The 15,108-nt window shown below is 44.7% G+C and overlaps 2 protein-coding genes across 2 annotated transcripts; both read left to right on the top strand.

The window, feature by feature from the left end:
* Positions 1-1,085: 1,085 nt before the first annotated feature.
* On the top strand, positions 1,086-2,184 carry LOC123426580. The gene has a single exon (XM_045110441.1). It carries the CDS (start codon positions 1,501-1,503, stop codon positions 1,993-1,995), a length of 495 nt encoding a protein of 164 aa, XP_044966376.1. The 5' UTR covers positions 1,086-1,500; the 3' UTR covers positions 1,996-2,184.
* Positions 2,185-2,920: 736 nt separating this feature from the next.
* LOC123428049 lies at positions 2,921-5,172 on the top strand. Its single transcript, XM_045112209.1, has 4 exons — positions 2,921-2,940; positions 3,902-3,906; positions 4,051-4,083; positions 4,475-5,172. The coding sequence occupies exons 1-4, from the start codon at positions 2,921-2,923 to the stop codon at positions 5,119-5,121; spliced, it is 705 nt and encodes a 234-aa protein (XP_044968144.1). The 3' UTR covers positions 5,122-5,172.
* The last annotated feature ends 9,936 nt before the right edge of the window (positions 5,173-15,108 follow it).

Here is a 15,108-nt window from a genome sequence, read left to right as displayed (position 1 = left end):
CGCGGGATTGTTCGCGGGGCGGATCGAGGGACGTGAGGACGTTCCACTACATCAACCGCGTTCTCTAACGCTTCTGCTGTACGATCTACAAGGGTACGTAGATCACTCATCCCCTCTCGTAGATGGACATCACCATGATAGGTCTTCGTGCGCGTAGGAAAATTTTTGTTTCCCATGCGACGTTCCCCAACATAGTCAACCGCTCAGATTGAGTTGAGAGTGAAATTGGCATATGATATATTGCCAAATGTTGATAATGTGGATACGTGAAAGAGCCAAGAAATTTTAAAATGTGACAAAATAAATAGTCATCAAATTTTATTCTAAAATATAGAGGACGCATGACTCACATACACATACCTTGTCACCGACGACAAATTCTAATATCGACATAAATTCAAATCGATTTAGACATCGTTGATACTATTAAATATTGGAACACAGAGTAAATTTAAACATTATTCCAGCGCTATTAATGGGATGTCACATAACGCATGTACAAAAAAATATCTCCTATGATGACATATTAAAAATAAAAAATATGTCAGACGCCATCATAGAATTATCATCAAGAAAACATTTCTCATGTCTCTGTCTCATGCCACGTTAAGGAAATTGGTTTAGTGGATCACTAAAGCTAATTAAGCGTTAGCTCATTTTAAACAAATTCCCTACATGTACATGCATTATGGGTCACGTACAAGGCTGCATGCATGCATATCCCAAGCACAGGCGGCTGGTGACGGAAAAGAACTTGTTTAAGCCCACGTCGGCTCATCAGAGACAGTTGCGAGTCAATTAAGATTAAAGAAATAATGAAAAATAGAAGGCAGCCCGCTCCCACGATCTCACGTTCCCACGATCGGTGGAGGTGGGCGCGCGGGCGTCCAGCCGCAGCGAACCGCTGCTCTGCCTTCCCTGTAATACCTGCTCGCTTAGCATCTCTACTAATAAAAACAAAAGGGCAGATCCAACTCGCAATCTCAGCCGTCTAATCGCTTAATCAAGGTCTAAATGCGTTGTTAACTAAACTTACGTTTTCGTTAGCGCTAATCAATCCCTCGCTAACGAAACCCCATCGAGAAACCTAACCCCCTCCTCACACCACCCCTCCCCTCCCACGTTATCGATTGGGAACCGCTCCCACGCCCCCGCCGGTGCCGCCGCCGCCCGCCCCTGCCGGTGCCGCGTCGCTCGCTCCCACGCCCCCGCCGCTCGCACGTCTGCGCCGCAAAGGAACGCCAATCCGAACTCACCCACAGCCCCGCGAGCGACACGCAGATCCCAGACGGAGATCACGACCCGTTCGATCCGCCCGCGACCTTTCCCCCCTCCAGCCCCGCGAGCGACACGCAGATCCCAGACGGAGATCACGACCCGTCGGCGGCTGTCTGCGCCGCAGCGTCGCTTCCCGAGTCCGGCGATTCGGTCGCGCGGTTCCAATCCCCCACTGGCGTCTCCCGAATAGCCAAAATTGTCGCGCCCCCGACGGCCGCGGGGATGAACCGGATCCAGTCCGTCTCGCTGCAGGGCGACGCGGCCGAGGCGGGCGCGGCGCCCGACCCCGCGGCGCTGGCGCGGTGGGCGCGGGCGTTCTGTATCATCCGCTTCGACCTGGAGCGCGGGCAGCTGGTCGAGGCCTGCTTCCCGCCGGACGCGCTCGCCCACGGCAGCCTCGACCGCCTCGTCGCCTTGTCTTTCTTTTCCATGCCTCGACGTGAACCAGATCCAGCCGTGGTTCTCGCCGTGGACCGATATGACAGCAATGGGTGCATGAGGCGCCTCACCGCGTACGTGGAAGCCGTCGAGCTGCTCTCTGCGGGCGCCGACACCGAGGGCGTCTTCCCCGGGTATGTCCACACCTTCACCGCCACCGCCACCATCCACCAATTCACCGCTGAAGATCTCGCAGGTGCTGCAATGATGCAACAGCTGAAAAGGGCGCTTAACAATTACAGTTTCTCCGGCCGAACTGCTTATATACCACTTCCATAGACCTTCGTGATTGAGAGGTCACTGTCCAATTAGTGCAGTAGTTGCTTCAGCAATAGAATATCCTCGTATTGAGTCAGTATCGGACTATGAGATAATTTACTCGAGTAATGATTATGGACCACTGGAGTAATGATTATGGATCATTTTATGTATTGTACAGTCGTTTGTGGATTGGTGATTTTGACCTTAGATCTGTTCTTAAATTGATTTTTATTTGCCATTTGCGGATGTTTTTCCTGTTATATGTTGATCCTTTTCTGCATAATCCATTGGAGTATATTGTTGTACATATTTGGCAGACAGTTGAGACGAGGAACAATGATGTTGGTGACCACAATTTGCAGTGAAAGACTGGAACTCTTACCTTGAATATGGTTTGTAAAGTCAATAGGCATTCCTCATTACAAATGTTGTGTTATCCACTGCTGCTTGGATATACTGTGCCGTAGTTTCATGTTGTTCCTTCCGGATTTGCTAAACAAATCATGGCAACATAGCATCTCTTACCAGCTCCAGTGAGCATTTGATTTGATAATTGTGTTTAAACTGTGATCGCATAAAATCAGTAATATCTTCAATTTCTGTAGTGTTTCTGTATCTTAATTCTTGTTTAGAGTTGATTACCTAGATCACAGTTGTAGAAGTATATTTGAGCGGGACGAAGTTGAACCCTTGTGATAATACTGGGATGGTGTCTAGCAGTGTGGCATCTCTACTTACTGAATAAGTTGCGTGTTTTCACTAGAGGTACAGTATGGTACATTTCTCTTTCCGTAGTGTTTTCTTTGTACTTTTGCATAATGTGGTAAGTACATCCGGTGAAGTTCATATGTCATATCAATGGATGTCATCCATTTTAATATGTTTTGAAGTTGCTGGCTTACCAACTGAAGGAATGTGTGTCATTTTTCTGTGAAGAAATGCGATGGCGTTGCAGTACAGCTGGTAAGCATATTTTCATGTACTTGATATTCTGAAGGAAATCATGTCATGTTAAATACTGTAAGAAATAGTCCCTTTTCATCAATGTTGGCTTCCATTACTTTTTCATTGGTTTTGCATTTGTAGTTTCTAAGTGCTCTTTACTCTGTCTGATCCTGTCAAGATAACATTTGTGTTGCTTTGCATTTTATCTTCACCTAAATGAAATAAAGAAAGCAAAAGAGATAAATGCAATGGTTATATCAGTGCTATTTAGTCCTGTCAATTTGAATCTTGATCATCCTATTTATGTTGTAACAAAATCTTTACTACTTCCTTTGTACTGAAATATACGCCGTTGAAGCAGCTGTAGTTCAACTACTCCAACGACATATATTTTGGTACGGAGGAAGTAGTTCATTTTAGTATGTGTTATCTCAGTGCTATTTGGTTTTGTAAGTGCAGTCAGATGCTTATGTAGATACAAATGGACTACATGTTTATTCATTGTTGTATGTACGTCTACCTACTGCTAAAATCCTGAGCCATTTGACTAGATATTACAATTGTATATAGATGCGTGTGCGTTGTCATATCTTGTTGAACACATTACTAAGTATGTGCATGTGAGTTGCCATATCAAACACATTGTTGTCACATACGGTTGGTTAAGTGTTCTCTTTTTCACTCTTCAGTCCAGCACACTGTACGTGTGTTGTTTGTAGTTGTTCGTAATAATACAAAGAAGATGATCCAGCTGATTGTATAATTAGTAATTTAACTGGTGTATGTATGCTCCATTTAGTGGCATTAGTTAGGCACTCCAATGCCCTAAAGAACGACACTTCAATATGAATAGGTTTCAAAATTATACTTGAATTCAGAATACACTTGGTGTTCAAGCTAAGTGGTTAAGAAACCCATAGATGACATGCGAAAGAAGCTAGGTACATATAATCTCCTTATGGTTCTTACTCTACTGCAGGATATGTAAGTATAATATGATGCTTCACCTAAGCTATTTAAGCTGAGGATTTCTTGAAGAACAGTGCAACATGTCAAGGAGTGAAGAGAAAGCAGTGATCAACTGAGCAAACATAACTGCTTGAATGAAAGTTATCATGTGAGATCAAGCACCGGTAATCAACAACCAGAATGTTTTCAGGAGTAAGAACCATTATCACGTTAAATAACTGAATTCCATGGTAGTATGTACATGGATCTTATCTGACTAGATCATTTTGCTATGTTCTGGGTGTGCTTATAAATCCAGATGATTACCCAGTTCCTTGCCATTTTGGTGGGAAGCCATAGTTATAAACAAGTATAGTCACAAGTAAACTATTTTGTAGTAGGTATTAAGCAGTTAATTACCTCATGTTTAGTAGTTAAATACTGTTTTCATCATTTCATTTTTCTAACATGACTTAAGGAAAAGAAGTTCTGAACCAAACCAATATATATAAAAAGAACTTTAAAGTAAAGTTAGTTAATAGTTACACTATTTAGTCCTGGGCATGGGTTGCCTTACATTTGCTTTCTTTATATGTTTGAGCAGCAAGGAACTTTATATGGAAGAGAGATAAACCCAATGGCAAGAATCCATCCGATTGTGAGAAGGTGGAACCTGAGAAGCCAGCTCGTTTGAAGGCTCCAAAGCTGAAAGCAGAGCGTGCAGTGGATACGGATGACATAGTTGAGGTCAAGAGGGACCGAGTGCCAACTTTTAACCAGATGACTGATCTGTACCACCACCCTTTCTGCCTGGACATACATGTCTCCAAGGGGTCGGTGCGTGCTTGCTTCGTCCACCGAGTGACCAGCAGGGTTGTGTCGGTCGCTCACTCCATATCAAAGGACATGAAGTTTGATCTGAGTTCAAGGAAGGGTATCAAGGCATGTGTGGCGGTTGGGGCGTTACTTGTGAAGCGTGCGATAGAGGATGATATTCACAATGCAATTTATACACCTACAAAAGGGGACAAAATCGAAGGAAAAATTGAGGTTGTGTTGCGTGGAATAATTGAGAATGGAGTCGACGTGAAGGTGAAACTCAAACAAAGGAGGAAGATATGTCATGATTATTTATTATTGTATTTCGCTTGTTTGATGATGCCTGTAAATTTTCTAATATATATTTTGATCTTCTTAGCACATAACATGCGGAATGAATTTAAAAATAATTGGTTCATACGAAGTGTATGAATTTATATAGAGCAGAACTAAGCTGTGTTTGCAGCGAAGTTGTTTTATTCACGTAGACAAGAGTATCATAATATAAGAGCGTTTTTGACACTCGACGGAGGGAGTAGTATTTTATTTGGGCAGCGAAGTTGTTTTATTCACGTAGACAAGAGTACTTTCTTAAACATAGTAGCATGGCACCATTACATATTTATAGAACTCATATTGTTATTTTGGCAAGCTGTTTGAACCAAAGATACTTTAGTTTTTCTCTCAAATGAAGAAGTTAATTATGATGGTTGTCGTTTGAAAATGTTTCACCACAGAGAAGCAAAATCTTCAGGACGCTGTGCTATTAAAACCATGCGTTCTTCTTATCTCATATAGCAGTATGTATGCAATATTACAGTCTAGTGGGACTCTTGTATTTTCATGGGCCTGATTGTCTTAGTTAAAAACGTTTGATTTGAACAATGATGCCTGACAACTAAAAACAAATCAATTCCGTTCCACCTCTGAATTAGAGTTGAAATCCCATTATGGCACATCCACCACTGTTAAGCGCTACTGTTTTACTCCTTAAAACGTCTCATGTTTGTTTACTGAGGGAGTGACAAACAATGCTTGGCCTTGCTGTTTTGACCTTCACTTGCAGAATGCGGTGGTGGTGCAACAGCGCGGTGATAGCTCCACGGCTGCCCAGCATATGTAATCTCTTGATGGCATGAACCGACTGGTGCAAGATTCATTTTATGCTATCTCAGAAGACAAACCATGAGATATAGGACAGCTAAAGGACATGTGGGCATCCTATTTCAGATCTTAGCATCTGTGCTGCAGGATTACAGCAATTCGCTGCTCTGCTTCTCTGTCTATACTCTACAGCTTGTGGCAAAGCCTCCAGTTCCATGTGTCTTGTCTTTGGCCTGCTTCATGACACCATCAGCATGTGAAATTGGAGTGCACATGACATGTTGCAGCTTGTACGTAGATGTTTGTGCTTTGTGGTGGGATTCTACCGGCTTTTTCGCCTTGTAGTGTTGTTCTTTTTTACATTTTCGCTTTCTCAAGTTCAGAGATGTAACTGAGGTCCCGGCCCGGCCTGTATCTGACTTTCCCCCCTCTTGGAATGAACTTCTCCAATTCGCACTAAGAGCATAGAAGATGCAAATTCGAAGGTGTAAAACAGGAGATGTAAAAATTTGCAAATTTACATCTTCAGAAAAGGGTCAACTCTAACAGTTGATGCAAAACGGAGATTTAAAAAAAAACTTTAATAGAAGATGCAAACTAAAGGTGCAAAACCGGCCGACGGCCCTATGGCCGGTTGCGGGTTGGGCAGTCGTTCGGCGATGACGGGTGCGGGCAGCGGTGACTGCTCGACAGAGGAGAAGGCCACACGTCGACAGAGAAGAAGGCAAGAGCTTGGCGCGGTCGGGGGGCGCCTCCCCTAACTCCGGTAGGAGGTCTAGGCTAGGAAGAAGCCTAGCCCATCGCAGACTTCACCGGGGAAGTCATTTAGGGCAGCTGGAGATGCTTCGCTTCAGCGACGACTGAAAGTGAATTGGCGGCCATGGGGGGGGGGAGGGGGGATGAAGTCCCGGTGGCCGACAGGCGGGCGGCAGCATCGATTTGGTGCGGATTCGGCCGGCGACGGAGTTGGGCGGACGGCGGCTGGTCACACGAAACTAATTACACATCAGATATATATGACTAGAAATCAAATCTCTTGACAACTGTGTTCAACAAATTAGATTGAAGAGAAGAGAACATGCATAGAAGCAGTGAAATAAAAATCGAAGATACAAAACCAGGTAATTCATACAATTGATTTTTCAGCTTATGTTATCTCTGCCCTTTAGAGTATGATCTTCTTCCACCAGCAGTGAGCATATTATTTACACCTTCTTCACTTGTCCATGTGATTTAGTTTTTCTTCCTCCCAAAGAAACACAATATTTTACTGAAACATATGTAGATGAAAAACTATGTAAAATCAGACAACTATTTTCATAATCGTGTGATAGAGTTAAAAGACGTGCGTTGCACGTGCAAGCTTACTATACAGAGAAGGGGTTGATCGATCAGATGGATTTTTGGTTCTCGCTTCCAGCACCCATTCATCTCATCCCTGCTAACCACATATACAACACGTACGGACGCACACCGAAGGAAGAAGGAGGCAGGCAGGCAGGCGACGTGCTCGCCGGAGATGAGAAGGTGAGATCCATGGCTCTCCCCTAGCCCCTCGTTTGGCCATTGCGGTACATGCCAGGGAGCTCTCTTCTTCCTCCACTCAAAACTCTAGCCCCTGGTTTGGCCATTGCGGTACAAGCCAGGGAGCTTCCTTCTTCCTCCTCTCCAAATCATGTCCTTAGATTCGGTCGTTTGGTTCGGATCAAGGAACATAAAATCCATCAAATCATGTCCTTAGGTTCGGTCGTTTGGTTTGGATCAAGGAACATAAAATCCATCAAATCATGTCCTTTGGTTCGACCGTTTGGTTTGGATCAAGAAACATAAAATCCACCAAATCATGTCCTTAGGTCCGGCCGTTTGGTTCGGATCAAGGAACATAAAGTCCACCAAATCATGTCCTTAGGTTCAGCCGTTTGGTTCGGATCAAGGAACATAAAATCCATAAAATCATGTCCTTAGGTTCAGCCGTTTGGTTCGGATCAAGGAACATAAAATCCATAAAATCATGTCCTCAGGTTCAGCCGTTTGGTTCGGATCAAGGAACATAAAATCCACCAAATCATGTCCTCAGGTTCGGCCGTTTGGTTCGGATCAAGGAACATAAAATCCACCAAATCATGTCCTCAGGTTCGGCCGTTTGGTTCGGATCAAGGAACATAAAATCCACCAAATCATGTCCTTAGGTTCGACCGTTTGGTTCGGATCAACGAACATAAAATCCACCAAATCATGTCCTTAGTTTCGTCCGTTTGGTTCGGATCAAGGAACATAAAATTCACCAAATCATGTCCTTAGGTTTGGCTGTTTGGTTCGGATCAAGGAACATAAAATTCACCAAATCATGTCCTTAGGTTCGGCCTTTTGGTTCGGATCAAGGAACATATAACTCATCAAATTATGCCCTTAGGTTCAGCCTTGTGGTTCCGATCAAGGATGTAGTTTTTTTTTCACGTGGACTTGCCATGTGTAAAACAAATCATAAAATGCTCTACGCACGGATTCCTTACATTTGAATTCCATGACATGAAAGTACATTTCGTGCATAGGTTCTTTCTGACGAATTCCATGACACGAGCCATAAAATGACTAAGTCATGAGCCAAAGAAAATATACAATTATGCTATTGTAGTGCCCGAAGTGTAAAGCTTTCCTTTTTTTGTAACCTTCCATGTGGGACCACCTTGACATTGTCATGAGAGTTATCTATGCATGTAAGATTTCATGTGTCACCTTGTGTTCTTCTTTTGCATGCATGCATCCATGCCATACCATCCTTGCCATACCTTATGGTTCTATGTCATGTTATGATTGCATGTGATCTTGCTAGGTGTGATTTTGTGGTCTTGTGATTTCATGTGTTGATGCACATGTGATGATGTGGTGTGAAGTATTGGAGTGTGGTGCTTGGCATTGTTTTCAAACCCCCCTTGTTAGTTTCAAACCTTTTCTCTCTTTTATTCCAAAACTCAAAATTTCACTTGCTCTTTACCTGGTTTTAAAATGTCCTCTGTTTACTAAATATTGTGGGTATTATGTTGTGCAAGATTTTGTGTTTTTTTAGGTGTTCTAAAGGTGCAATAAATCACAAAACAGTTATTATAATTGTTGTTTTGTATTTATTTAATTGCCCCATAAAATTCCCTTTGCATTTTATTTAAAAAGCTTATGTATTTTTCAGGTCCAGGGGCATTTTTGTTTTGATTTAATATTCAGTAGTTTGACCTGTGGGCTTTTTCTTTTCTCTGTGCTTTAGTTAAATAGGAATAGCCAGAGTTATTTTTTTTCTCTTATGATGCGCTCTGGTGGGCTTCCTCCCACCAGAGAGGCCCATCTCTCCCCCTCCAGCGAGCAGCGAAGCCCATCTCGCGTCCCTCTTCCTCCTCCGTCTACGTCACTGTGTACGACTCCACCTCCTCCACCGATTCTCCATGGCCTCGATCCTGTGGCTCAAGCGCCTCCCTCGAGGTAATATAAGATGGAGGGAACCTTCCTCCTTCCCTAGGTTTCCCTCTCCTCCCTCCAGTGCGCCGCCACCTTCTCTCTTCTTCTTCCTCCCCCTCTGGTAAGCCTCTGTACGAGTAGCAGAGAGAGAGAGAGAGTTCGGCCGCCGCGTCTACCCCGCCGTCTACGTCGAGCAGCGCCGACGGCCATGTCCAGGGGCACGGAGTAGGAGCCCGCGCTCCATTCCCGTCCTCGGGAAGGCCACAGAACGACCACGCCAACGGCCAGCACCACGTCAACGGCGAGTTCCCGGCGTTCTTCCTCCCCTGCGTCGGTTCTGCACCCGCGTCTACAGCTTCTACAGGTCGTCATCTTCACAGACCTCATCCCCGTTCGGCCTTCTCCCTCCTTCCCCTCGGTGAGACCTAGCTCCTCCCTCCTTCTCCTTCGCTAGATGTGTTGTAGGAGGTCCGACCGACGGACGTTGCGTGCCTGTGTTCCAAGAGAAGAACGACATGGCCTGTGCGGTATAGCTGTATGCCCAGGGTGTCGTTTTTGTGCTCGGGTAGTGCCATGCAGCAGGTATAGGCGTTCATCAGGCTGGAGTATAGCGTCTTGTTTTCCCCGTCGAAGCGCAGCAGCAGCAGCAGAGGAGCCACGGCGGCCTCCCTGTCGCCGGCGCTTCCCTGTGTTGTGCAGAGCAAGCCACGCAGTAGAGTTAGTACTCCTGGCATAAGTTCTTTCTCTATCCAGTCTTCGTAGCGTAGTGTAGTGGTGCGGTGCCCGGGTGTGGATCAGGAGGTCGTGGGATCGATTCCCCGCGGCGCCACTTATACCCCCCTTTTGATTTCCTGTCGTTTGCACCGTAGCACAGTAGCTACAGGAAGCAACCATACCAAGCAGTTTCCCCTGTTCTGTCGATAAGTTGGCAAGTAGCAGGGTGGAATGGGCCTTGGGGTTGACCCAGGGGATCCTGAGTTCGATCCCCCTCCCAAGCATTGTTTTTTTTCATTTTATTTGTTGTAGCTTCTATTTTTTTCTGTTTTGATGTGGCATGCTCTATAGCATGTGAGGTGATTGTTTTGACTCAGCAACTCATGTAGTATTTATTTCTTCTGCTCCCAACACCAGGGGTTCTAGCATTTGTTGCTAGTTTGAGAAGAATGCATGTGTGGACTTTGGAACATAAGTGCATATGTGGTTCTAGTTCATATGTATGTGAGTGTGTGGTGAAGCTAGCCCAAGTGTGGGTATAGTTGCACTAGTGTCTTGCTTATGTGGAATAGGTGATATGATTGTGTGCATGTCATGGGGTGCTTATGGTGTGAAGAACACACCCACATGAACATAGTTCATAAACTCCCTAGTTGTGTGCATGTGTAGGTGACATGGTGTTCCCATTTTGTGTTACTTATTTAGAGATCTACTTCTTGTATTTTGGTCAAGAACATGTTTGATGTGTGTAGTGGAGTGGATGTGTGTGCGTGGGACACCCCACCTTTGCAAGCAAAGCTATGCACCTTCACATGTCCATATGTGAGAGGGCATGGTGAATTGTATGTGTGGATAACTTGGTAGAAGTGGTTGTGAAGTTGATGTGCATGACACAAACATGGGGTTCAAACCCCCATGTCACTTTGTCATTGTGCACATGAACACAACCTTTGTAGTTGTTGTCTTAGTAGGAACTACATGAAATGATGCACTAATTACTAGGCATGATTTGGAGTAGTTTCCTCTTCCTTATTTTGTGGCCACTTGTTCCAAGTAAGTGCTCACATGTCATATATGATTTTGGGGTAGAATCTCCCAAGGAATCCAGTGGTGAAGTTTGTTTTGCCATTAGGATACTTTATGGAGTTGACATATTCAGATTTGTTGCAAGTTTGTTCCTTGATTCCATGGAATAGGTGGAGCCCAAGGGCATGAGTTTTTGTGTGGTAGTATTAGGGGTTTTGCTCTACATCAAAGTGGTGTCATTTATCACTTGGTGTTATGTGTGTGCAAACTATGCCTAGACAAAGTAGGCATGTGGCTGCAAAATTCCAGCTTAGTAAAATCTGGAATTTCACAAAGTCTGAGATTCTGGAAACATTTTCTTCTCCTATAGATGAGGATGTGCTGGTCATTGTGTTGAGAACTAGCCTTAGTTCAGTGCTAGGATTTTGAACCTGATATGTTTGTGAAGCTTCCTGTAAAATTTCAAATCATTTGGAGTCCAGTAGGTTGTGTTTCGATTGCTGTCAAACATCTTCAGAACAAGGACAGAAAACTCAGGTGCAGGAATTTTCACTAAGTCCATGAGATCTGATGGTTTTGGGAAAGTCTGTGGCCTTGTATCTTCTAGAGTTTAATTCCTTTTGCTGTGATTCTTGTTGGTGCTTGTAGCGTTCTTGGTTGGCAACAACCACATATATTATTTGTCATGTTTGGAGGCCTGCAGCTATGTTGCATGTAGCTCCCAAAGAGCTAAGATGCAGATTGTGGCAGATTATGTAGTGTAGTCTTTTTGATCAATGTGTGTGCTTAGTTGATGTTGTGGTGTTCTCCCTTGCTCCAATCCATTCATCTTGGGTTGTTATATGTCTTGGCAACCTGGGAATACCAGATTTGTACCAATTGTGGGTGTGGTGTTGAATCTTCCACATAGAGCTTCATATCTTGTTTCGTTCATTCCCGTTGATCCGTGGCTCCGTTTGCAATGTTCTTTATATGGTTTTGCATCGTTTTCACGAGCTGCATCTGTCCATGCCATCCTCATGCATGTCAAAATAGCTTAGTGTACAGTTCTGTCCAGAAACTTACAGTAGATTAATTTGCTTGTGCTAGTGATAGAATTAGTGATGCATGCCCATTTTTCATCTCATGCATCATGCGATTGTTGAATCTTGTGGTGCTGCTGTTCATTGGTTGTTATTCTCATGTTGGGTAGCACCGGGATCGGAGAACGAATACGTGGAGTCAGGAGAGTACGTGCAGGACGAACCAGAACCATTCCAAGCTGAGGATATCACAGGCAAGATGATATGACCTTGATTCCATCTCTAGACTTGTTATGTTAGTTTTTCGTTTCCATGTCATATTGCTCGCTGCCTACCACTGAAATTAAAGTTCCTCTTCATATGCCATGAGCCCAAACACCGTTCTCCTTCCTAGCAAACTTCTACGGCTAAGTAGGCTTTGCCCAGCTACTAATATTAGCGTTGCTAGATGCAGGTGCTTTGACTCATGTGATAACATGAGCTTGTTATCATTATCTTAAATTCTGTTATATAATTAATGCACCTATATACTTGGTAAATGACGGGAGGCCTAGCCTTTTGCCGGGTTCTTTGTTCCGTTATTGCCGCCTTAGTTACTGGTTACCGGTGTTTGGTTCCATAATGATCGCTCCTAACACGTTCGGGGTTGTTATGGGGACCCCCTGGATAAATCGCGTAGTGCTAAGGCTTGTCCGGCAGGACCCAACTTTGGTGTTAATTTGCTAATCACTTAATAATAAACTGCATAGGGAATAGCTACCCCGAGGATTTTAATCAACAACCCGGGCCAGTGCTCCGCATGAGTGTTGGTCCAACTTGGACAGAATGCGGGGGCCACCACAGGGAAACTTGAGGTTTGGCTCCTGTAGGCTTTTCCATCCGTCGTGTCCTGAGACTGAGATACGCGGCTCTTATCAGGGTCGTCGACACGTCGGGAGGTCCTGCTAGCCTTGTCTTACATTAGCGGTATATCTTGCGTATAGGAATCCCAGTGAAGCTTTGGTTTCCCCCAGAGATGAGGTTTTCCTCTAAGGAATCCGACGAGATCACGAGATTCGTGATAGAGGATGCCTTTGCGGCCTGTGTTTGTTTGTGATGGACTAGTTGGAGCACCCCTGCAGGGTTTAATCTTTCGGAAAGCCGTGCCCGCGTTTATGTGGCAACTTGGAATATTTTGTTAACATCCGGTATTAGAGAACTTAAACATAAACTAATAAAATTGCCAACTGTGTGCGTAACGGTGACTGTCCCTTCAAAGATCTCTCTTCGACCGGGAACACGGATGGGGTTATGAATGCCGTAGGTAGGTGTTCAGGATCACTTAGTGATCAAGTAAACCCGACCTCTAGTGTAGACCACCTTCACTTTTACTTTGCGTAAGTTAGCCACTCAATCAAGCTTAGGAGGCTGCAGCCTGATACACTTCACCCTTACCCTACCTAATAACATGACTAGTTCTCGCACCAAGGTCTTAGATTGTTGAGTCCCCGTGGCTCACGGATTCCTCCGAAACTCCCAGCAGGTACAGGTACCCCAGAGACAGATGATCCCGACGGCACCCAGCTGGCGTGGCAGTACGACGAGGAGACAGACCGCCTCTACGTGAACTATCCAGAGGACTGAGGCATGGTCGTGATCGTGGGCCTGCAGGTAGGGTAGCATAGCATTTCCATGTTTTGTAGTTCGTAGCAGGACTACCTTGATTGTATCTGTGATGTACTCTGAGTTATTAATAAGAAGGTAGTTGAATCCCGAATTGTCTACTTGTATTATTATTCGTGCTATGTTACTTGCTTGCGAAACGCTTAGATGCGCTTCTTTCCTATTCGGGGGCCTCGACCCCCAGGTCGGAAAGGACCGCATCTTGGTCGTTACAAGTTGGTAATGAGAGCCTTACGACCATAGGAGCCTTTGTGTGGTCGTACTTGGCCGAGTCGAGTCTGGAAAATGTTTTGAGTCTTAGTTATATCGGAGAGTAGGATTCTCTCATCTTCTATGCTCTGGTGAGGTTCCCGTCTTAGGAAATCTTTTACTCTACTCCTTTTCTCGCTCAATTTTTTTTTAGGATCACGCGGGTATTTGTGAAATCTATATGATTTCGATGTGACGGAATCATGTCCTGGTGCCTCCTATCTGCTCTAAGTATCAGGGGAGTTGAGGTCCAGGGATTATCACGCACATCGCCATGATTCAGATTTCTGAGTATCTAAGAACGGAGGGTGTTCATTATTGCTTCAATACGGGTAGTGGTGAGATAACCCCGATGTCCCCAGTACTGGTGTAGATTGTTCGGGGGTATTACCACACTTTGTATAGTTGTGATCACGAGGATCTATTGTAGATGAAGGTCCGAGATGCTGGTTGTGTGTTGAAGGATGTGATACAGGTGACGGGTTAGTTTAGGAGTTGTGTGAAATACTCCTTGTATCTGTGTACCTGATTGCATGACGAGTTATTTCGGGAATTCATAGGTGGGATATCTAGTATTATCTTATAGGACTATTTTCCTACAGACGCTTGATTGAGGTTTGGGAAATCTCGGTCATATGTTTGTTCCGAGCAGTTCCAGCTCACACTTGTTTGCAGTGGTCCTTATCGGAATTTTGTCGTATGTTACTTTGAGGATGCACTCTTGCTATGTTGTTCGAGTGCAATGCTAAATTCTGTTCAGATATTCTGTCTTTTGATTCAGCAATATCTTCAATTATTCTGTGGACTAATATGCTGTCCGTCTTCAGGATGGCTCCATCGACTCGTCAGACCCCAGGGCGTGAGGATATGCCGTCTCCACCTCCTCCTCCTCTGCCACCGCCTCCTCCTCCTGCAGAGGCCTGGCAGGCGATGATGGCAGCTACTAATGCAAACACTCAGATGTTGTTGCAGTTGATCCAGGAGAGAGCCAATCATCAGCAGGGCAATTTCCAGCAGGGTGGCAATCACTTCACCAATCTGAGTCAGTTCCTGTCAAACCAGCCTAAGACGTTCACTTCTTGCGACCAGCCGTTTGATGCGGAAGATTGGATCCGTGATATGAACAAGCATTTCGAGTGTAGCAATCTGCGTCCGGAGGACTATGTCAAGTTTGCTACGTTTCAGTTGAAAGGGC

Source organism: Hordeum vulgare, chromosome 2H (genome assembly GCF_904849725.1).
Source record: "Hordeum vulgare subsp. vulgare chromosome 2H, MorexV3_pseudomolecules_assembly, whole genome shotgun sequence".
Lineage (NCBI taxonomy): Eukaryota > Viridiplantae > Streptophyta > Magnoliopsida > Poales > Poaceae > Hordeum > Hordeum vulgare.
This window is presented reverse-complemented; position numbering and strand designations above follow the sequence as displayed.

Excerpts from the sequence above, each read along its gene's own strand:
- LOC123428049 (XM_045112209.1), top strand. The coding sequence starts at position 2,921 with ATGGCGTTGCAGTACAGCTG. Across the intron at positions 4,084-4,474 it reads CAACCAGAATGTTTTCAGGA|CAAGGAACTTTATATGGAAG; the intron begins GTAAGAACCATT and ends ATGTTTGAGCAG.
- LOC123426580 (XM_045110441.1), top strand. The coding sequence starts at position 1,501 with ATGAACCGGATCCAGTCCGTCTCGCTGCAGGGCGACGCGGCCGAGGCG.